The following is a 24,686-nucleotide window of genomic DNA, read 5'->3' as shown; positions in this document are numbered from 1 at the left end:
TAAGTCGAGGACTATACAACCGGTCGTAAGTTGAGGACTTTCCCTGCCCGGGAGCGCCGCGCATGCGTGGTGCCACCCCCTGCACCAGCCGAGGCATAGCTGGCAAGCGGCAGAGACGGCGCAGGCCGACCACCGGCTGGGCCACCAGCTGGCCCAGCCCAAGGGAGGTAAGGCACCCGCCATGCCCCACGCGCACCAGCAACCCTCCCTGCGCCCGCCGGCCTCCCACCTCCCACCCCTGGCCCTCTTTTACTTACATTTTTAGTAGTTGCTCAGCAGGGAGGGGTGGAAACTTCCAGACAGCTCGCCTTCGCTGCAGACAACTTGCAGCACTGTTTGCAGAATGGGACTTTTGGTGGGCTCAGCAGGGCAGAGACATCCTGGACAATTCCTATTGGCTTTTGAAAGCCAATAGAATTAGACTCTATTCAAGAGAGTCTATTCTATTGGCTTTCAAAAGCCAATAGAATAAAAGGGAGTAGCACAGCTAAGGGAAAGGGGGAAAAAAAATGCAGACTGCGTTGTCTGGCGACCCCCGTGAAATGGTCGTTCGACCCCAAATGGGGTCCCGACCCACAGGTTGAGAACCACTGGCCTAGATCTAAGGAGAAATTTCTTGACAGTGAGAACAATTAACCAGTGGAACAGCATAACTTCAGAACTTGTAGGTGCCCATCACCAGAGATTTTTAAAAAGAGAGTGGACAACCATTTGTCTAAAACAGAGGTGTCAAACTGCCGGCCCACGGATCAGTTTCATCATACTGAAGCCGTGCCCACCCCATTGCTGGCAATGCAAAAAGAATCGCCATACATCGCGACACATCACGTGACATGGCGAGTTTGACTCCTGTGATCTAAAATGATATAGGGCAGTGGTGGTGAACCTATGGCACGCGTGCCAGAGGCAGCACTCGGAGCCCTCTCTGTGGACACGTGCGCTGTTGCTCCAGCAGAGTTTGCCAGAGTAGAGAGCACGTGGCGTTTGGAAATGACAGGGCAGGAAGTGAATGAGAAGCGGCGTTCGCCCCCTCTGGGATGTCCCGGAGATGGTAAGGGACTGACCCCTGCCGCCCTGGCCCCAGCCACGCTCACCAAGTCTGCTGTGACCACTGCAGCCATGCCCACCCAGTGGGTGACGCCTGAGGGCACCACAATGCTGATGCAGCCCTGGCACTTTGCGATAAATATGTGGGTTTTGGGTTGCAGTTTGGGCACTCGGTCTCTAAAAGGTTCGCCATCACTGATATAGCCCCATCTCAGGTTAGACTAGAAGACCTCCAACTGAAAACAATACAATTTTGTCTTTATCAATCATTCATTCAATCTGTCAGTCAACCTTGGGACAATGTGTCACAAAGGCCACTTTTACCCCAAATATATTCACCCTACTCTACATGTTAGGTTCTCTAATTTTGAAACAACCTTGCAAGATAACTTCATGTTGAAACTAGAGCAGTGGTTCTCAACCTGTGGGTCGGGACTCCATTTGGGGTAGAACGACCATTTCACGGGGGTCGTCAAACAACGCAGTCCACTATTTTTTTCCCCCTTTTCCGTAGCTGTGCTACTCCTTTTTATTCTATTGGCTTTTGAAAGCCAATAGAATAGACTCTCTTGAATAGAGTCTAATTCTATTGGCTTTCAAAAGCCAATAGGAATTGTCCAGGCTGTCTCTGCCCTGCTGAGCCCGCCAAAAGTCCCATTCTGCAAACGGTGCTGCACCAGTTGAGTAGTCCTCAACTTACAACCGGTTGGGGGTCGCGGCATTAAAAAGGTTGAGAACCACTGAACTAGAGGAACCTACATCAACTCCAGATGCAGCGGTCTGCTCACTCTGAAATAAACTTCTCACCTTTCTTGTTTTTTTTATCATATGAAGAAGGCACCATTCTTCTAAGTGAGCATCATACAGAGCTAAGGCTATTGCTGTTGAAATCAGTGCTAAACATCAAACCTCAGTTGGACACTGTACAGGCCATTCACCATATCCCATCCAGGAGATGCCTTTCCTCTGATCTGTCAGGAAATTATTCACTCGCTTGCTTAGCAGAGACAAATATTTTGCCAAGTTCTGCCTCGTAAACCAACGAAAGAAATATAGGAGGAAAACGGGCAGGCACTTTAGAATTGCTTGTGACCAGATAGCAATTGAACAACTGGTTGAACAGAAATACCAGAAACAGTCATCACAAATACCCGAAACAGTCATCACAAATACCAATTTTCTCCATCGTGGTGAAATGTAATATATGGCTACTTCCGTTTTAGTCATTCTTTCAAAAGGTGGTGTAATTTTACATATAGGAAATTGACGAACGCTGGTTTTGTTCAGGTTCTTAATTTCTTCGTGATAATTTTTCCAACCCACCTGTTGGTTCACAATATAAAATCTGTGGTGGTTGTTATCTTTTTTCTTTTATGCTTTTTTTTAAAAATATAAATATAGCAACACTACAGTGAATTTTGTACGATGGATTTGGCATGCAATTTTTCTGCCGCAATTTACTTCATTTGTATAATAATACCATTGTATGAATGAGATACATTGATGCAACTAATGAAATACCTATTTTTGTGGGGTGATGCCACCACACAAAAGATAAATCCTGGTGATTTACTCCCTCTATTCTCTGATTTAGTGGATTTTCCTCAACAACAGACATTCTACTTTACACGTATAATCCACTACAATGAGATTCTAGTGTGAGTATTTCTGTGTGTTATGTGTGCCTAAAATGTACTTGTTTTTTATTTATTGTGTTAACCACCCATGCTTTTTCACGGAGAGCCTTGCAGCTGCAAAGATAAAGCAGGGTTTGGCAACCTTCTAGTCACACCCTATCCATGGGGATCTTCCGTTAAATCCACATTGAATTATGCTGCCATCTTGTGTTAACTGATGTTGCCATCATGTGTTACAGAGAATCACATAAGATTTTCTTTGTAGTAGGATGGCCAAAAGAAGGAGTAGGGGTGACATGATAGCAGAGCTCCAATATCTAAGGGGCTGCCACAAAGAAGAGAAGGTCAACCTGTTCTCCAAACTACCTGAAGACAGGACAAGAAACGATGGATGGAAACTAATCAAGGAGAGAACCATCCTAGAACTAAGGAGAAATTTCAGCTAGAACAATTAATCGGTGGAACAGCCTGCCTCTGGAGTTGTGAATGCTCCAACACTGGAGATTTTAAAGAAGAGATTGGACAACCATTTATCTTTATTGCTATAGGGCAGTGGTTCTCAACCTGTGGGTCGGGACCCCATTTGGGGTCGAATGACCATTTCACGGGGGTCGCCAAACAACGCAGTCCACCATTTTTTCCCCCTTTTCCTTAGCTGTGCTATTCCCTTTTATTCTATTGGGTTTTGAAAGCCAATAGAATAGACTCTCTTGAACAGAGTCTAATTCTATTGGCTTTCAGAAGCCAATAGGAATTGTCCAGGCTGTCTCTGCCCTGCTGAGCCCACCAAAAGTCCCATTCTGCAAACGGTGCTGCACCAGTTGAGTAGTCCTCGACTTACGACCGGTTGAGTAGTCCTCGACGTACGACCGGTTGGGGGTCGCGGCATTAAAAAGGTTGAGAACCACTGCTATAGGGCTTCCTGCCCGAGCAGGGGGCTGGCCTAGAAGATCTCCAAGTACCTGCCACTCTGTTCTATTAAGAAGCTAGATCCCTGGATGAGTTTTAGCAGATTGGCAAGGATTCCTGTCTCCAGTTTTCTGAGAACAGCCAAGAGAACGAAGCTGAGGAACAGAGAGTTCTAATACTGGTATTGATGCCCAAATCCTGAGTTTGCACTGCTTTCGTGCCAAACTACTAATTACACCTACAGGGAGTTGCAATTGGGAGTCTCCTGTCTTCTGCAGAGAGGAAAAGCAGCCTTCTTTCCACGATCTGATTAAAAAGATAAAAACTATCTGCAAAGGTTGCAAAAAAGGTCTGGTTAGTTCCTTTTCCAGGGAACACAAGTTTATTAAAAAAGCATCCACTTTCCACAGCTCATTTAATTTGCATTGCACAGCTCACGGAAGCTTATGCTTTTTAATAACAGTTTTATAAAATGTGTTGAATCAAAAGGTTGCGTACCAAACACCTCCTGATCTTGGGCTTCAGTAGACTACACAGCTTTTTTTTCCCTGGAGACCTACTCCTGATAAGGTTGCAAAGTTGATAAGGTTTTTCTCATTTTCAAGGTGAAATATGTTACAAGCCTGGAATGTTATCTTAAGCCCCGATTCATTTGATGTCAGTAGTTTGACTTTAGTGTTTATTCCGGTTTTGCTCTTTCTTGCTCCTGGAGGAGCAGTATTTGTAGCCCTCCTCCCCTGGAGGAGATATATGCCCCCTGAATCAAGATCACGTGAAGTATTAATACCACTTTTCAATGCCTTGGTAAGGCCACACTTGGAATACTGCATCCAGTTTTGGTCAACACAATGTAAAAAAGATGTTGAGACTCTAGAAAGAGTACAGCAACAAAGATGATTAGGGGACTGAAGGCTTAAAACATCTAAGGAACGGTTGCTGGAATTGGGTATGTCTAGTTTAATGAAGAGAAGGACGAGGGGAGACATGATAGCATTGTTCCAGTATCTCAGGGGCTGCCCCAAAGAAGAGGGAGTCAAGCTATTTTCCAAAGCACCTGAAGGGAGGACAAGAAGCAACGGATAGAAACTAACCAAAGAGAGAAGCAACCTAGAACTAAGGAGAAACTTCCTGACAGTTAGAACAATTAACCAGTGGAACAACCTGCCTCCAGAAGCGGTGAATGTTTCAACACTGGAAGTTTTCAAGAAGAGACTGGACAGCCATTTGTCTGAAATGGTATACAGTTTCCTGCCTGAGCAGGGGGTTGGGCTAGATGACCTCCAAGGTCCCTTCCAACTTTATTATTATTGTTGTTGTTGTTGTTGTCCCTAGACCAGGGGTCTTCAAACCCGGCCCTTTTATGACTCATAGACTTCAACTCCCACAATCCTGGCTGAGGAATTCTGGGAGTTGAAGTCCATGAGTCATAAAAGGGCCGAATTTGAAGACCCCTGCCCTAGACCAAATCATGCCTGAATGACAGTACAGCTAAAATTCTAAAGTTTTTCCACCGTTAGAAAACAAGTCATCCTGCCATAAAGAAAAAAAAAGACACCAGAGAGAAGAAAGAATAAAATCTAGGAATAGCTTAAAGAGGAGGGACATGGTAGAAAGAGTCAGCTGTGGGTGGATAGATGTAATGGTAGGAGAGAATAACCTTGAGAGATGAGGAGAAGAGTTGCTGCCTAAGGAATGAACAGATAAAAGAGGAAGAAGCCTGCAGCTGCTTAATGGTCAGAAAAATGATCCCCTCTAAGTTGACCAGGCTGTAAAAAGAGATGGAGGGAGATTTGTACATTCTCACTTGTAAAATCCTGTAGCCCTACAGTGTAGCTCTACAATTAAGTAGAATTAGCTCCTCTGATCCTATTTCCTGTCTGGTTTAGCTGGAAGGGCTGAAAGAGTCATAAGTGGCGGGCTGCATTGGAAGCGTCGCACATGGATTAACTGGCAAGGGGGCTAGAAGCGTAATGTTTCTGCTCTGTGTACAAAGCTAATTATCCTTCGCAAATTGCCTTGGAAAGAGCTATCTGTCTGTCTATCTATCTATCTATCTATCTATCTATCTATCTATCTATCTATCTATCTATCTCAATCTTTCTATATCTACCTACCTCTATATCTATCTATCTATCTATCTATCTATCTATCTATCTATCTCTATCTTATCTATTTATCTCTATCTATCTGTGTACACATACCTTCTTGAGAGATTAAATAATGCTTTTGGAAATTCTGGCTGGAAATTCTGGGAGCTTGAATCATACTTGGAGTAATCTTGCTTGTTGATTTTAAAAGTGGAGCAGGCTTTGTGATGGTCCCTTTTCATTTGAGTTATTTATGTGTTTATCCCATTTCTACACCGCTTAATTGGTGATTCAGAGCCCTTCAGATGTAATGAGTTCCTCACCATTTCAATCCCTGCACAATTGCAAATATTGCAACCGTTGTAGCTCATCTTATAAATAATAAGTATAAATGGTCCTAGCAATTGTGACCCAGATGTCACAATCAACTACCGTTATAGTTTATCTAAGCAAGGAACATTTTTCTCAATTGCTTCCCAACAGTTATCCTTCCTGCCTTCCTTCCTCCTCCTTCCTTCCTTTCCTTCCTCCCTCCTCCCTCCCTCCCTCCCTCCCTCCCTCCCTCCCTCCCTCCCTTCCTTCCTTCCTTCCTTCCTTCCTTCCTTCCTTCCTTCCGGACAATAAGAAATAGAGTGCCAGAAATACTCTAGTGCTCTAACTATACAATGTCATTATTTAATTGAGGTTGTTTCATCCTCAAACTATTTTGGAATGTCTTTTAGCCTTCTGGAAAGCCACCAAAAGCTATTAATCAGGTAGCAGGTCCATATCATGAGGGTCTACAGGGTGGAAGGAGTGGGACATGAGTCTTCATGCAGGTCATGACATCATCACATAAACAGTATGGATAAAATACTGTAGTTTGCACACAAAATAAATGTGTAGTGACATCATGGCCCAAGATAGACACCTGTGATCTATAAATTCAGCTTTTCTAGAACAAAATCTGTCCCCTGGGGGGGGGAAACTATTACAAAATCCTTACCCCACATTCTTCATCATGTATCAAAGACTTTGTTAAGTCTGTCCATTTAGCCAAGGAGACATTTGGGGACCCAAAATAAAATAGTAAGCTTGACTGAACCAGGAAAATATTACCCCGTTAGCAGATTTAATCATGTCTCATCTTGAACATCCTCAATTGACAACATGTTCATCAGGCTCTGTCTGAGAACATATAATTGAAAATAAGACTTCATAAATGTACAGCTAGATAGATATACTGTACTCTGATGCAGAAGATGCTGTAATGTTTGGATTCTGTATCACAATATCCTTCTAAAAGCAAGCAAAGGGGTTTTTTGTTTTTTGTTTTTTTGTTTGTTTTGTTGTTGTTGTTTTGCAATACAGTCAGCAGGCAGAGGCTGGCTGGAGACCAGTTTCAGTGTGACCGCATTGCATATTGAAAAATCACTTAGCTGGAGAGATAAGTGCTTGATGGTGTGTAAGAACTACAATAGCTGTGTCTTTGATAAGCTACGATATCTCAGCAACACATTTTTGGTGGGTGGCATAGAGTCTGAATCCAGTTTTATATCATCCCTAATCGTTTTGGATGGTGAAAGAAAAGGTAAAGTAAATTGCATTATCCCTTACGGTAAGATGGAAAAATATAAAATGCTTGGTTTAGTTCTGCACTGTTCAGCCCTGTTATTTATTGGAGTATGTCAGTCCTCTGAATTACACTATCATGGACTGAACAGAACAGAGCAGAATAACAGAATTGAAAGGGACCTTGGAGGTCTTCTAGTCCAACCCCCTGCTCAGGCAGGAACCCCTATACCAGTGGTGGTGAACCTATGGCATGCGTGCCAGAGTTGGCACGTGCAGCCCTTTCTGTGGGCACGTGCCATCGCCCCAGCACACATGGTCTCTAAACCAGTGGTTCTCAACCTGTGGGTCGGGACCCCATTTGGGGTCGAACGACCATTTCACGGGGGTCGCCAAACAAGGCTGTCCGCCATTTTTTCCCTTTTCCCTAGCTGTCCTACTCCCTCTTATTGGTGGCCACACCCACTTGGGGGTCACCACAACATGGGGAACTGTATTATGGGGTCACGGCATTAGAAAGGTTGAGAACCACTGCTCTAAACGTTCGCCATCACTGGCCTAAGGCCAGCCAACCTGGAGCTGCCATTGGGGAGCCCCCCATCCCACCCGCCAGAGACCCCCTGGATCTCCCCCAACCCTGCCCGGCTCCCACAGGTGTCCCTCCCCATAAGCAACATCAAGGTGGCCACGCCCACCCTGACCTTGCCCACCCAATCTGCCATGACTACTGCAGCCACAACCATCCAGTGGCCATGCTCACCCAGTCTGCCAAGCCCACTGTAGCTGCACCCACCGAGTGGGCTACACCCACCCGGCACCTGGCAATACATAAGTGGGTTTTGGATGGCAGTTTGGGCACTCAGTCTCTAAAAGGTTCGCCATCATTGCCCTATACTATTTCAGACAAATGATTGTCCAGTCTCTTCCTAAAAGCTTCCAGTGTTGGAGCATTCACAACTTCTGGAGGCAGGTTGTTCCACTGGTTAATTGTTCTGACTGTCAGGAAATTTCTCCTTAGTTCTAGGTTGCTTCTCTCCCTGATTAGTTTCGATCCGTTGCTTTTTGGCCTGCCTTTCAGGTGCTTTGGAGAACAGGCTGACTATCCTCTTCTCTGTGGCAACCCCTGAGATATTGGAATACTTAATTTTCTTATTCATTGCACATTTTCTTAAGAGTCTTTTGACACCCACCATTTTGCACTCTTAAATATTTTACTACGGAGCTTGTAGCATATGTACTAGCATGATGGCCATCTCTCGGTGTCATCTGTGAGTTGAATAAGATGCAAACCAATGGTTTTGTAATACCTACCCTAGGTTCTCGGCGAATCTAGTGTTAAAGGATGTTTAACTTTTCAGCGGTTAATGGCAAAGGTTAAAAGGAGCTTGTACAGTGAACTACAAGCTCCTTTATATTATCTTTCTAATATGAAGAAATAGCGTTTCAAATTCAAGCATGACGCTGCACCAAAAGCAAGGCGAAAAGGAAGCTGCATCTTTAGAGGAACTTAACTTGTGCGATTCATCCATGTTTGTGTGTTTCAGGCAGTCCGTTTTCCAAACCCCAGCCCCTTGAGAGGCAGCATTTGCACTTTGTTTTCATAGGGAAAAAAAAAGCCGATACAGATAATCATCATTCCATTGGGATGCTGTTAGTTTCGTGCAGTGAAGCTCGCCCACCGAAGCTACAGCATAGGACAGTGATGGCGAACCTTTTAGAGACCGAGTGCCCAAACTGCAACCCAAAACCCACATATGCATCATCGGGTGCCGGGTGGGTGTGGCCCATTGGCTGGGTGTGGCCCATTGGCTGGGTGTGGCCCATTGGGTGGGCGGGGCTGCGGTGGTAACGGAAGACTCGGTGGGACTAAAAAGTTCAATCAATCAATTCCAACTTTGCAAGATCTTTTTTTTCCTGTGAGAAGTTGAAATTGACTGATTGATTGAACATGGTTTTTTTTTTTGCACACGGTGGCGGAAGGCCTAAACCGAAAAGGTTTTATAAAACCCAGCTGAAGGCCTAGGACTGGGGCGACGGCATGCGTGCCCACAGAGAGGGCTCTGAGTGCTGCCTCTGGCACCCGTGCCACAGGTTCGCCACCACTGGCATAGGAAATGGCAGCAAATCATACTGTTGCTGGGTTTTATAGAGGAAAAGTAGACATAGAGGGGAGAAGAGACAACAGTAAAATACATTTCAAATCCATCCTGGCTGACCCTGAGACTTACAGAAGAGGAAATTAACCTCGGGGCACCGTAACTGGTTGATGGTATCTACTTTGAAGCCAGTTTCATATCAAACCAAGCTGGTATTTTTCCTGATTCCTGGTGCAATGGCTCAGATTATCAGCTGGAAAGCTGACAGGTCAGATTCGAGAGGGGGTGCGCTCCTGTTCCTTGCCCCAGCTCCTGCCCACTTAGCCGTTCAAAAGGATGCAAATGCAAGTAGATTAGTAGGCATCACTTTGGCCAGAAGGAATGTTCGTGCGCTTCGGCATGTGGTCATCCTGACCTCATGACCTCATGACATGGTCTTTGGACAATTGGCTCCCTCGGCTAAGAAATAGAGATGAGCACTGGCCCCTAGAGGCAGACACAACTGGACAGGGGAAAATTTACCTTTCTAGGGAGAGCTGTGGGTTTTTTTAAGATGCATGAAAGTAGTAGTAATAGTAATAGCAATAATAATAATAATAATAATAATAATAATAATAATAATAATATAATATATAATAATAATAATAATAATAATAATAATAATAATATGATAATAATAAAGTTGGAAGGGACCTTGGAGGTCATCTAGTCCAACCCCCTGCTAAGGCAGGAAACCCTACACCATTTCGGACAAATGGCTGTCCAGTCTCTTCTTAAAAACTTCCAGTGTTGGAGCATTCACCGCTTCTGGAGGCAGGTAGTTCCACTGGTTAATTGTTCTCACTGTCAGGAAGTTTCTCCTTAGTTCTAGGTTGCTTCTCTCCTTGATGAGTTTCCATCCGGTGCTTCTTGTCCTGCCTTCAGGGGCTTTGGAAAATAGCTTGACTCCCTCTTCTTTGGGGCAGCCCCTGAGATATTGGAACACTGCTATCATGTCATCCCTTGTCCTTCTCTTCATTAGACTAGACCAGTGGTGGCGACTAGACTAGACAGAGGCAGCACTCGGAGCCCTCTCTGTGGGCACACGTGTTGTTGCCCCAGCCTTGCCTCTCCCTGTGACCCCCTCCTCTCCAGCAGCCCCCCTAAAGGAGACTTGCCCTTGAGCGTGGCCCACATGGAGCAGCGCAGCCAAGGACATGGCAGCCAGGCAGCGTAGACAAGACTCTGCCCTCACACCCCATCATGCAGTTGATGCTGTAGGGCGCGGGCAGAGGGTGTGGCCACCATAGCGCTGCTGGGCTGCCTGGGCGATCTGCGGCGGGCCCTGGAGGCGGTGAGTGATCTTGTGGGTTGGCGGGGTGGGGGATGGGGGGCAGAGCGGGGGCGGGTAGGGGGTGGAGTGGGGGCGGGGCCAGTTTTTGGGCATTTGGTCTCTAAAAGGTTCGCCATCACTGGACTAGACATTCCCAATTCCAGCAACCGTTCCTTATATGTTTTAGCCTCCAGTCCCCTAATCATCTTTGCTGCTCTTCTCTGCACTCTTTCTAGAGTCTCAACATCTTTTTCACATCGTTGTGACCAAAACTGGATGCAGTATTCCAAGTGTGGCCTTGCCAAGGCATTGTAGAGTGGAATTAATACGTCACGTGTAGACAACTTGTAATTCTACAAACGTTGTAGAACAGTTCCCAGCATCTGCCACCATAAGCTACTCATCCTGGTAGCAGTTGATGTTTAGAAATATACAGAGAGCCACAGGTCATTTACTGAATACCCTGGCTAGGAGATCCTCGACACATTTTTTTTTTTTCAGCATCTCTCCCAAATCCCAGGGAGACTGTGGTAGTGCCGTGAAATGAGACCTTCGTAGAGCAAAAATAGACCCTTCATTCTGGACTACTTGTTTGGGCAGTTAGGCCAATCTACAGAGAAGAGCAACTACTGTGTTCTGAAAATGCCAAACATTTAGAGAGGCGCACATGTTTCTTGCTAATGTTTTATTTTTCTTTATTTATTTGCATCCCGCCTTCATTATTTTTACAAATGACTCAAGGCAGCAAACATATCTCAACACATCTTCCTCTTCCTATTTTCCTCACAACAACAACCCTGTGAGGTGAGGGAGAGGGATTGGCCCAAAGTCACCCATTTGGCTTTCGTGCCTAAGGTGGGACTAGAACTCCCAGTCCTTTGGTGATTGGCCCAAAGTCACCCAGCTGGCTTCATGCCCAAGGCAAGACTAGAACTCACAGTCTCCTGGTGATTGCCCAAAGTCATCCAGCTAGCTTTCATGCCTAAGGTGGGACTTGAACTCACATTTTTCCCACTTTCTAACCTGGTGCCTTAAACACTAGGCCAGCGGTCTTCAAACGTGGCCCTTTTATGACTTGTGGACTTCAACTCCCAGAATTCCTCAGCCAGCCTCCATTTTGTTTGTTAGATTTAAGACAGGGGTCTTCAAACTTGGCCCTTTTATGACTTGTGGACTTCAACTCCCAGAATTCCTCAGCCAGCATGCTTGGCTAAGGAATTCTGGGAGTTGAAGTCCACAAGTCATAAAAGGGCCAAGTTTGAAGGCCCCTGTATTAGACCATCCAATGCCTTGCCATGATTTTGACTCCTTTTCCTGGAGAATGAAGAAGACATAAATATTTCCACCCAGCGAAGAGAAAGTAGATAGCTATGCTTTCATTATAAAGGATAAATTTGGACTTCTGTGCTGCCAATGGAATTTGGCAAGAAGATGGGAAGAAGAATTGGCAAACGCAACACCGCCTTTGGGGACTGAGCACTGGATAGATCCCACCACCCCTTTTATGCATAGGAATAAATCTTCAGGCTGGAGAGAACTTCATTCAAATAATACCATTAAGACTGCAGAGAGTGGAAGCCGTTTCCTATGTGCAAAACCTTGCACTTTTTCTGAGTGAATGATTTTTATCGGACTGTCTTGATTGTGTTGTTCCTTTTTAAGCTGCTTTGGATTGCTTTTAAGTAGAGAAGCCAGTCAAAACTCTTTAAGCGGAAGGAGTAAAACTTAATTCCAGTTGTCCCCACAGAGTTTCAAAACGTAATGCCAAGGTAAATATGGGAAAGGTGGCCAGTTGAAGTATGAAATGTATCTCCCCACTGTGGCTTTGGCATGTGGTCAGTCATTTGGAGGGGCTTAGAAATATTTGTGTTTGCTAATGTATAAATGACTTTGCCTCCGAACATTGTTGTGCTTTAATTCATCTGGAGGAGGAAAAAAATGAAAGAGTTGGAATGGAGAAAGCAAGGAAGAAAAATGGTTGCAGTTCTGAAAGGCTTCCAAGATTGTGCTGCATGTAAATTTTAAAAATGGGCCTGAGATTGGAGATAGAAAGGAAACAGTATATTTCCTAAGCTACTTGAAGGCAAGGAGGGGAGAGAAATTAGTTCCATTCTTGTTTCAGTGCAAATGTACTCAATCCATATTAGCCAATTTATACATCAGCTTTCCTCAAACAGACATTGCATCTATTCTATTGCAGGGAGAGGCAACCTTGGCTCTTTTATGACTCGTGGACTTCAACTCCCAGAATTCCTGACTCATAAAAGAGCCGAGTCATAAAAGAACCGAGGTTGCCTACCCCTGATTTAATTGGGATAACTTCGCCCAGAATCATAGCCCTATACAGCAGTGTTTCTCAACCTTGACCATTTTAAGGCATGTGGACTTCAACTCCCAGAATTAGAAACACTGCTATACAGTATCTGGAAGGCATCCAGCTGGAGAAAATGGGAACACACCTATAGGTTGTTATAATTTGTTTCCCAAAAATAGAATAACCGAGTTGGAAGGGACCTTAGAGGTCATCTAGTCCAAACCCCTGCTCAGGCAGGAAACCCTATACCATTTCAGACAAATGGCTGTCCAATCTCTTCCTAAAACCTCCAGTGTTGGAGCATCCACAGCTTCTGGAGGCAGGTTGTTCCACTGGTTAATTGTCCTCACTGTCAGGAAATTTCTCCTTAGTTCTAGGTTGCTTCTCTCCTTGATTAGTTTCCATCCATTATCTCTTGCCCTGTCCTCAGATGCTTTGGAACTAGGTCGACCCCTTGTTCTCCGTGACAGCCCTTCTGTCAACTCTCAAACAATCTTGGCTGCAGCCATCTTCACTTCGTTTTCAGTTGCCACAGTAACAGGAGAGGGGGAGATGTGTTCTTTTAGTTTAGACGTAACAATAACTTTCCTGTGGGAACCAAGGTCAATCTACCTGTTTTGGCGTTTCACATTGCAGGGGTGGGAAGTTCAACTTGTTACTTTTGAGCCTGGTGGGGGGGAGGGAACTTTTAGTCTTGATTTCACCTTTGTTTGTGCCGATACTACGTAGCCATTAAATGTGTTCTTTGAGGAAAGCAATTGCCTCGGAGTTCGTATTTCTACAGGTCTCATCTATCAGAACCATGACATTCTCAAATATTGGAAAGACTGCTATCATGTCACCCCCTAGTCCTTTCCTTACGTAATGATGCAGTTTGATCAAATGTTATTATGCAGCTTTCAAGTAAAAAAAAACAATTATGTAGCTTGTACAAATGCAGAATGGGTATGGTCATTTCAGTACTGAGTTCAAATTTTAACAAGAGAATAAATAATTTTGATCAGTCGGACGCTATATATATGAAGCCACATATGAGCTTCATACTAGGCTAAGGTTGGACCTAATCTTATTGCCTGTTGACTAAGTTCTTTTAACAGTTGGAGTTTTGCAAGAATACCTGTGTGGTTTACCAATAAATCGGAGGAGCAAAACAAGTGTGGTTTATCATTACACCACAACCTGGACCAGGCAGTCTTTCAAACAGAGAACAATCCTTGGTAAAATTGATGACATGGACCATGTCACGAAGGGAAGAGCTGATCAAATTAAATGTGTGAACTCATGCATTTAAGCATGGGACTTGTTTAGAACTTATCCTAGAAATACAAAGCAAAGAGGTCAATAGATCACCGAGCAAGTGTTGACAGAATAAGGTGCAAGGTAATTGGAGAACCTGCATTAATTTGCATACCAGATAAGCCAGGTTCTTTGGGGAAATAAGCACAGTATTTGACTTGTAACCATGACGGTGAGGATTGCAAAAATGTAATTGTTACAATAGGGTTGTTAGATGTATACGTGCCACAAATGTCAAGACGGTGGCCACCACAGCTTGAGTGAAGCCCCACCTCTTTTTTACATGTAACACATATCAAAAGGAGACAGGACTTTCGGGGTATTATCTTGATTTCTTTGGCAACTGTAGTATCTCACTGCCCGGCAGTTCCCTTATTTTACAGTAATAATGTACGTGCACGTGGATAATGCAGAAGCAGATGAGCAATAAGGTCAAACTGTGATCTTTTCTCTTTTCTAAAAAAAAGCAGATAATAGAGCATTGGAATGTGTTGTTTCTTGGATGGCTGGTCTGTTTAATAAGAGAGCTTCGGCAGACTTGAATCCACCAGGGGTAGGCAACCTTGGCTCTTTTATGACTCGTGGACTTCAACTCCCAGAATTCCTCAGTCAGCATGGCTCAGCTTGTAAACCTCTCCCTTTCCCCTCAGCACGGCTGGCTCAGGAATTCTGGGAGTTGAAGTCCACGAGTCATAAAAGAGCCGAGGTTGCCTACCCTTGCTCTAGACCAGGGGTTGGCAACCTTGGCTCTTTTATGATTCGTGGACTTCAGCTCCCAGAATTCCTGAGCCAGCATGGCTCAGCTTGGAAACCTCTCCCTTTCCCCTCAGTAGGCTGTCTCAGGAATTCTGGGAGTTGAAGTCCACCAGTCATAAAAGAGCCAAGATTGCCTACTCCTGAATCCACTCACCCAGTGAGGCTATCTTGGGGAGGCTATTAAGAGACTTTCCCTATCTGAGGTGAGGGAGACACGGACAAGATGGCCGGCCTTCTCTGAGGTGGCCCCCACAGCTAGGAGCATTCAGAGGTCCTTAAAGCTCGCTCCCTTTTCAGAAAACCTTCCAATATAATTTTATTTCATTGGGTTCAGTTTTATTGACTTCCATCCCGGGGGACATGGATATATTAACATTTTTTTTATTTTTTTTAATTTTTTGCTAATGTTGATTCATTCCTGTTGTTCACAGCTTCCTTTACCATGTTGTAACCTGCTCGTAGTCTTTTCCTTAGCTGTGCTACTCCCTTTTATTCTATTGGCTTTTGAAAGCCAATAGAATAGACTCTCTTGAATAGAGTCTAATTCTATTGGCTTTCAAAAGCCAATAGGAATGGTCCAGGCTGTCTCTGCTCTGCTGAGCCCGCCAAATGTCCCATTCTGCAAACGGTGCTGCACCAGTTGAGTAGTCCTCGATTTACGACCGGTTGAGTAGTCCTCGACTTACGACCGGTTGGGGGGTCGCGGCATTAAAAAGGTTGAGAACCACTGACTTAGATCAAGGGCCGTCTTGGCAAGTCTTCCGTAACACGACTGCAACTTTTAAACTCTCCTTCATCGTTCCTCACAATGGCAACTGTAGGTGTCTATAGAAAATGTAAAGGGATGGGTGGGTGGGAGAAGAAAACATTTGAAATGTGCTTGATTTGAGGTTATTCCAACCTGCTTTACTTTCTCTTTCCCTCTCTGTTGTCTGTTGTTTCCAGATGCATCATCCCATTCAGATGAAACCTGCAGATAGTGAAAAGTCCAACGGTAGGTGATAAAAAGAATTTCTTATACCTAAATATATATTTGTTCATCCATTTCCTACCCCGCTGCCCTCATAGAAGACCCTTAGAGTGCTCACAGTAATAAGCCAAACACAAAAGTCAAACCAAAAAGCTTACCAATGAATTTAAACACCCCAGAAACAATACATGGTGTCAGCTATTGAGAACTCTGTTTTCCAGAAGGCCAATACCAGTAGTCCTCAACTTACAACCGTTAATTTAGTGACCGTTTGAAGTTACAAAGGCACTGAAAAAAAAGCGACTGGTGACTTTTTTTTCACACTTACGACTGTTGCTTACATAATAACTGCAGGGATTCACTTAACAAATGAGCCGAGGTGGCGCAGCAGTTAGAGTGCAGTACTGCAGGCCACTTTAGCTGACTGTGTTCAGCAGGTCAGCGGTTCAAATCTCACCGGCTCAAGGTTGACTCAGCCTTCCATCCTTCCGGGGTAGGTAAAATGAGGACCCAGATTGTTGGGGGCAATGTAAATATATATATATATACATTGCTTACTGGTGTACACCACTTAGAGCAGTGGTTCTCAACCTTTCTAATGCCGCGACCCCATAATACAGTTCCCCATGTTGTGGTGACCCCCCAATCACTTATACATCACCGGGTGCCAGGGGTGTGGCCAAAGAAAAGGGTGAAAAAATGGCGGACAGCCTTGTTTGGCGACCCCGGTGAAATGGTCGTTCGACCCCAAATGGGGTCCCGACCCACAGGTTGAGAACCACTGGCTTAGAGAGTGCTTGCACTTAAAACGGTATATAAGTCTCATAAATAAATAAATAAATAAATGTGGCAAGGAAAAGCGGTCGAATGGGGCAACTGCCTCGCTTAGCAACGTGAATTTTGGGGCTCAGTTGCGGTTGTAGGTCAAGGACTCTCTGTATAAAGGGGCCTTGATACTTACAGTTTTGCTGAGAGAAAAGAGAAGAGGTTAAAGTCAAAAGAAACCTCCCTGTTCCTTCAGCTGTGAAAACGTATCTATTCCCCCAATGGAAGAATTGCTCGCCGTGGCTTTTTTTCCAGGATGTGTCTTTAATCCTCATTCATTATTAATCAGGGCAAAAGCCGTGCACTTGGAGATTTAAATACCTGCAAATGTAAATGATGGCTGGGCCATGTCTCTCTCCCTCCCTCTCTCTCTGTCTCTCTGCAGAGATAGGCAAGTTTCATTTTGTTCCTTTAAAAAAAAAACACACACACAACCCTGTTTTGGAGAGGTGAGGTCCTCATTACCATGCATCCTGATGTCTCGGTTCTCCGTGGATCCCCGCAAAGCTCAGAAAAGAGCACAAACTGCGCTTGGCTTTGACATTCTTAAAAGGAGTGCTTATGTGACCACAGAAAACACCACGACGAAACAGGCCTGGACTAAAACGGTCAGACCTGCCCCGGTCTGATCTCCTAGGAAAGTAAAATTCTCAATTCCCTTTGACTGAAGTGAAAAAGTACTTCTACTAAGACAGGGGTAGGCAACCTTGGCTCTTTTATGACTCGTGGACTTCAACTCCCAGAGTTCCTGAGCCGGCATGGCTCAGCATGGAAACCTCTCTCTTTCTCCTCAGCATATCAGGCTGAGGAATTCTGGGAGTTGAAGTCCACGAGTCATAGAAGAGCCAAGGTTGCCTACCCCTGACCTATATCAGGGGTGGGGAACAATGGCCCCTTCATGACTCGTGGACTTCAACTCCCAGAATTCCTGAGCCGGCATGGCTAAGCATGGAAACCTCTCCCTTTCCCCTCAGGATGGCTGGCTCAGGAATTCTGGGAGTTGAAGTCCACCAGTCATAAAAGAGCCAAGATTGCCTACCCCTGGACTAAGAGATGCTGATTGGGGTAGGGTCAGGCGGAATCGGAAGTTCCCGCCCATCAGTACGAAACTAACCCACACAAAAGATAAATCCTATAATAATAATAATAATAGTAAAGTTGGAAGGGACCTTGGAGGTCATCTAGTCCAACCCCCTGCTCAGGCAGGAAACCCTGGTGATTTACTCCCTCTTGAGGATTTTCCTCAACAACAGGTTGCCCCCAGCCCTCGTTTGCCCCCAGCCCTCCCCCCCATAGTCCATCCTTGGGTAGCCAATGTGGCACCTGCCAAGATGTTTTGAGAAGAGCTGAGGTGTTAAGGCAGGTGAAATCCCATTCTCAGGATACGCGGCCTTGAAGATGCTGCCATGGACCAGATTCCAAAATGCTCTGTTCTTCCTCAACTGTCAATCTCCCCCCCCCCATCCCAATTTCCCACCATAAAGGTATACAGCTTTATTGCCCAGTTGATGGCGGGATGCCAGCGAAGCGCCAAGCCTTTGGCTGACACCCCTTCACAAAAGAAGGCCTTGTCAAAACAAAAGTTTTCTTGAACAGAGGAAGCCACAATAGATCAACTTGCAAGCTAAAGAGATCTTATGGGTTAAAGAATAACCCTTGCACCACACCATTGGGGTTCTGAGACTTATGGCCATTTTTCACACTTATGACCATTGCAACATCCCCATGGTCACAGGATCGAAATTCAGACCTTTGGCAACTGACACATATTTATAACGGTTGCGATGTCCCCGGATCACGTAATCCATCTTTTGGGGCCTTCTGACAAGCAAAATCAATCAGATTCACTTAATAACCGTGTTATAACACCTGCAGGGATTTACTTAAGAACTGTGGCAAGAAAAGTCATCAAATGGGGCAAAACTCACTTAACAACTGTTTTTCTCAGCAACAGAAGTTTTGGGCTTAATTTTGATCGTAAAGTCGAGGACTATCTATAGTCAGTTTTTAATCCTGGTTTCCTGAATTTTCAGTTATATTCAGAATCCAAAAGAAAATAGCTTTCCAAATGGGCTAAGTAACTTTCAAAAGTGGCCTTTTTGTTTATTTTTTGCTTTTTTCTTGAAGAAATAGTCCAAATGAAAAAAAAAAATCAGGTTTTCTTCTGTTCTAAAATACCAGCTAAGGTTTGTCATCTTTCAGCCTGCATTTTTGTAAACCAGCTACAAGTCGACCGACACCCTAAGAAAATATAAAATATTGAAATGGAAATTCATCCATTTATATATATGTGATTTTGACCATTCAAATTTAGTGCAGATTGTGTACAATCGATTTCTACAAGGGATCCTTTGGCTTTTTAAAACCTCTTATTGTTAACATCTTTTGAAAATTTATTATGTTTGAATGATTCTCTTTGCTGATTTCTCTGGGGGATAGGCGCAGACTGCAAGCCATATACCTACAATTCAAGTGAAATTAAAAATTAATTTATCTGCATTTGCTTGATCCTGTGCTCAAACAGTTAGGTATTTAAATCTACTTGAAAATTAGAGGATTGATATCAGATAGCTGTTATGTAAAAAAGGAAGAGTTAAGAACTTTCCCATAAATGAAAGCATTGTCTATTTCAAAATATACTTTTCACAGACGAAAAAAGAAAGAAAGCAACAGGGGTTGGAGGAGAAAGGAAAAAAATCCTTAATCCTATTTTACCTAAAAGCTTCCTGCCCCCTTTTTTATACTCTTGCAATCTGCCATAGTCTACCTGGATGCAATGTTGCCTGAATTAATTAAAAACTTCCCCTGTCGTGTATTAATGCTAACATATGGCATTTAATTACTGCTACCAACTCAGCACTTTGTTCTTTCAAAATTTCCAATCTTTTCTTCCAAGTTTCTGCAAAGTCAGAGAACAGCTGCCCTGCTGGTCTTTCTTAATGTCCTTTTTCTATGAGTCATGAGTTTTCTCTTGAGTTGTTTACAAGCCACCAGACAGTGTAGCTGTTATTTGATACCACTGTAAAGTTTTGGAGATACTCTCATAAAATCAGTTGTAGAAGAGCTTTGCTAATCCCAAAGAGCCAGGGATTAGAAATGGGTGGTTTTGTTAGGTGCAAGAAGTCTGAACAAAAGTTCAAAAGATTGATTGGTCATGCCTATACATAAGAATCTAGTCAACTAAAATTCAGTACTAAATTGGCACCAGATAAGGGTCAAAGGAATTCAAGAGGATTTGACTTACGCATTTGTGGGAACATAACGATTCTAGGCTAGTGACTCATTTAATGCTGCCCCTAGCTCTGCTTAATCTTCTCCTATAGCAGACATGTCAAACACAAGGCCCATAGGCCGGATGCAACCCGTGAAGTGGTTTCATGTGGCCCACGAAGCCATCCTGGAAACAGTGAGGGAACGGCCCCCGCTGCCTTGGCCCCGGCCCAGGGCGGCCGGGAGCCAATGTACAGTTTTGTGATGGCCATCTATGCTGAAACACATTTAGTCTTAGCTCCACAAGGCTGTCTGGAAACAGCGAGGAACCAGCCCCTGCCACATCGGCCCCTCCCCCTGGGTGCGTGCTGGGGAGGTGTCACCCTTTGTGAGGAATGAAGAAATGCACCATCGTCTGAAAGTGGCCAGCAAATGGCCCTTGCCTACTTCACATATCCGGCTTGATGGGCTCTGGGGCAGGGGTTTTGGCAGGCAGTGGGGCGCTTTCCTCACAGCGTCGAGAGGCTGAGCCAGGCAGCGCAAATCCAAAAAGAAGCGTGAGGCCGCCCAACTCCCAGCCTGCCCGGTTTCGGCAGGCAGCAAGGCGCTCTCCTCATAGCGCCAAGAGCTGAGCCGGGTGATGCGAAACTGATGAGAAGTGCAATGCTGCCTAGCCCCCAGTCTGCCCAGTTTCAGTAGGCAGCAAGGTGCAAAGCTGGTGAACTTCGCACTGCCCGGTTCAACCTCTCGGCACTGTGAGGAGAGCGCCCTGCTGCCTGCCGAAACCACACCCACCCCACTCCATCCATGCCCACCCAGTAGGCTGCACCCACTCTGGCCACACACACCCATACCCTTGAGGGAAACCGCAATACTGATGCGGCCCTCAATGAAATTGAGTTTGACACCCCTGTCCTATAGATTCTTTGCCAATGTTTTTAACCCCTCCCCACCCAGGTAATTTGGAGGCAGGTTCTGACCAGATGGACACACAAGTAGTCCTTGACTTACAACAGTTCATTTAGTGACCGTTCAAAGTTACAGTGGCACTGAAAAAAGCGACTTATGACTGTTTTTCACAGTTACGAACTTTGCCGCATCCCCATCAAAATTCAGATGCTTGGCAACTGGTTCTTATTTATGACAGTTGCACTGTCCCTGGATGATGTGATCTCCTTTTGCGACCTTCTGACAAGCAAAGTCAATGGGGAAGCCAAATTCACTTAACAACCAGGTTACTAGCTTATCAACTGCAGGGATTCACTTAACAGCTGAGGCAAGAAAGGTCATAAAAATGGGGCAAAACTCCCTTAAATGTCTCATTTAACAAGAGAAGTTTCGGGCTTAATTCTGGTCGTAGGTCGAGGACTACCCGTATTTCTCCCCAAATCACAAAGCTGCCACATCCTCCATCGCAATGTTTATGAGAACCGTATGGAATTTAGAAAACAAAATAATGTATTGTTCAGGTATAAGCTGAATTCAGGCTGTTTTTTTTTTCAAAAAAAAAATAATTTGGGTTAAAATATTTTACAAAGATTTTTTTAAAAAACTACAGAAACATAAAAAAGCAGAAAAAGAAAAAAAATTGTCAAAGGGTAAAAGGAAAAGCGAAGGATAACAAAAAGGAAAGAAAAAGACATTGAAAGAAGCAACTTCTGAAGACATTTGCAGCATTCGGGGATTAATATTTTCAAAACCTTGAGAGTTCATGAAGAATAAAAGTAAAGACTCCCTCAAATCAAACTGAAGTGATAACTTCATAGACATGAAGCTTTCCTGGCAACAAGATGATCCTTTTCTGGAATATTTGTTCAATGTCTCAAACTGTCCTACAGCCCTGGATTTGCTGGTTTGTCCTTGCTTACCTTTGTAAGATCAAGGTTGGCAAGGTTGAGACTCTAGAACAGGGGCGTCAAACTCAATTTCACTGAGGGCTGCATCAGCATTGTGGTTGCCCTTGGGGGGCTGGGTGGGTGTGGCCAGAGTGGGTGCAGCCTACTGGGTGGGCGTGGATGGAGTGGGTGTGGCCTACTGGGTGGCCGTGGCCAGTTCTACATCATTCGCGTCAAGGAGGCCTGTGGGGGCCTGGGCAGGACTGGGACAGATCTGAGGGTCTCTGGCAGAAGGGGGTGGGACCGGGGCAAGTGCCAAGGCATGGTCCACCGGGGCAAGTGTCAAGATGGCCACCACAAAATTGTACATTGGCTCCCAGCTGGCCTGGGCCAGGGCCAAGGCAGCGGGGGCCGTTCCCTCACTGTTTCCAGGATGGCTTCACGGGCCACATGAAACCACTTCGCAGACCGCATCCGGCCCCCAGGCCTTGTGTTTGACATGTCTGCTCTAGAAAGAGTGCAAAGAAGAGCAACAAAGATGATGAGGGGATTGGAGGCTAAAACATATAAGGAACGGTTGCTGGAATTGGGTATGTCTAGTCTAATGAAGAGAAGGACGAGGGGGGACATGATAGCAGAGTTCCAATATCTCAGGGGCTGCCCCAAAGAAGAGGGAATCAAGCTATTCTCCAAAGCGCCTGAAGGCAGGACAAGAAACAACAAATGGAAAATAACCAAAGAGAGAACCAGCCTAGAACTGACAGTTAGAACAATTAACCAGTGGAACAACCTGCCTCCAGAAGCGGTGAATGCTCCAACATGGGAAGTCTTTAAGAAGAGACTGGACAGCCATTTGTCCGAAATGCTATAGGGTTTCCTGTCTGAGCAGGTAGCTGGACTAGATGACCTCCAAAGTCCCTTCCAACATCATCATCATCATCATCATCATCATTATTATTATTATTATTATACTTTCACCTAGTTTTCTTGGGTTAGGGTTAGGGTTAGAAAAAGGGTTGAGGACTGACCTTATGGCTTAGCCATTATTTAGAATAGAATATTTTTATTGTCACTGTGTAACTCACAGTGAAATTAAGATTGAAATTATATACCCAGCTTGGTGTTGTTCAATTATGTTTCCCGGATCCCTTAAATGTCTTAGTCAGTGAATCTGACTACAGTTCAGGCCAATGAGAATTATAATCTAAGATTGAGAAATCATGGTTGTAATACCAGATCAATAGGAGGGTTAAAATATAAGTATACTTGAAGTATACTTCATTGTCTGAAGTATAATGGCCTTGGGGTTAACTGCTATGTTTCCCAGACCAAGGAATGCTAGTTAAAAATCAGGGTCTCCTTGTTCACATACGAAGAATTTAAAACATTATGTCAGATTAAAGTATTGGTTGGTTGTTTTCCTTCACTGAAAACAAATGAAACATTTTTGTTTACTGAAGAAAATTAATTTGCAGGCCTAAATACTACCAACTGTTTCCAACTGATCCTTCAGCTGCCTTTGTAAACCAGACATATATTGAGGTTTGTTTTGTTTTTTTAGTTCTGAGTCAGTTCTTTGGATGTTTAATTTACTATGAGATCAGCCTCCAGCTAAAAAACTGTGAAATCGTTTTAGTTAATTTGCCCTATTTATCAGTTTACTGGTGGAACTTGAGCAGGCCAAGAAGGAATCTGCCATTGATAGCAGTTTTGGAAAATTAAGGACAAAACCCTTGCATTTTTGTTCCACAGGGTGAAACAAAACAGCTTTACATGTAAACAGGCCTGAAATTTTAAAAAAAAGAAAGGAAGCGGAATTGCAAATTATTCCTTGACTTTTCCTGCTCCTCTTCTACAAACATACACTTTTAATAGAATTTATCACAAGGCTTGTTCTGTTTAGGCAAATTGTTTACCTTTGAAGTATAGGTTAGGGCTGAGTGGTGAGTTGAATTACACACACAAAAAAAAACCTCTTGGTGTTATTTAACACAGTAACATGTTTACCAAGCTGTAACTATGGGGCTCAAGTCATTTTCCTCTGAAGTGAGTGAATTTTAATAGATATTCTGATGGCACTATGTGTATTGCACGGGCAGAAATATCCTTTCTGATCCATAACAGCTGCTCACAATAGGGAAAGCATGTAAATATACAGGGGACAAGCAGGTAGTTTGCTATGTGTTTACTATATGAGAAGCACGGTGCATGGTAATTAGTACAAGGCTGTAATTTAGTAGTGTTTGGTAAGGTGACCAACCGTCCTCCTTTAGGGAGGACAGTCCTCCTTTTGTAAGTTCTGCCCTCCCTCGAAAAGTGTCCTCCTACATGTCCTCCTTTTCGATATTTGAAGACTAATCTGCAGGGCTTTTTTTTTTCTCATAGAACGCTCAGAACGGCGTTCCGGCACCTTTTTTTGATGGTTTTTTTTTTCAACTTTTGCATGAGCTGTGCTACTCCCCCTATTGGCTTTCGAAAGCCAATAGGAATTGCTGCTGAGCACGCCAAAACACCCGGCTGGCAAACTTTGCACATGCAAGTCGTCTGTATTATTGTTGCAATGAATAAAATGTTTCTTTTATTTACGATGTTTTTTTCTTCAATTTATTTGTGTCCTCCTTTTCATTGCTAAAAAAGTTGGTCACCTTATGTTTGGACACATGGAAGTTTGAAGTGTTACACAAAATGACACCACAGATGCTGGCACTAATCCACCTTCTAACTCTTCCCAATTTTCATGATATCCAAAGGAGACCAATATCTTCATTCACTAGAAAGTTCGCGTGTGTTGGGAACTATATTACAGAGCTATTAAAGCTGTCCTGTCCTGTAACTTTCTCC

At 44.2% G+C, this 24,686-nt stretch overlaps 1 protein-coding gene across 13 annotated transcripts in view; it reads left to right on the top strand.

Moving 5' to 3' along the window:
- CELF2 (CUGBP Elav-like family member 2) overlaps nucleotides 1-24,686 on the top strand; it is a 341,120-nt gene that overhangs the window by 221,022 nt on the left and 95,412 nt on the right. For all 13 annotated transcript variants that reach the window (XM_039347407.1, XM_039347406.1, XM_039347410.1 and 10 more), the window contains exon 4: nucleotides 15,951-15,999. In XM_039347407.1, the coding sequence (XP_039203341.1) occupies nucleotides 15,951-15,999 (49 nt within the window). The remainder of the gene's footprint in view (nucleotides 1-15,950; nucleotides 16,000-24,686) is intronic.

Source organism: Crotalus tigris, unplaced genomic scaffold (genome assembly GCF_016545835.1).
Source record: "Crotalus tigris isolate CLP2741 ecotype Arizona unplaced genomic scaffold, ASM1654583v1 scf7180000018068.1947079, whole genome shotgun sequence".
Taxonomy (NCBI): Eukaryota; Metazoa; Chordata; class Lepidosauria; order Squamata; family Viperidae; genus Crotalus; species Crotalus tigris.
This window is presented reverse-complemented; position numbering and strand designations above follow the sequence as displayed.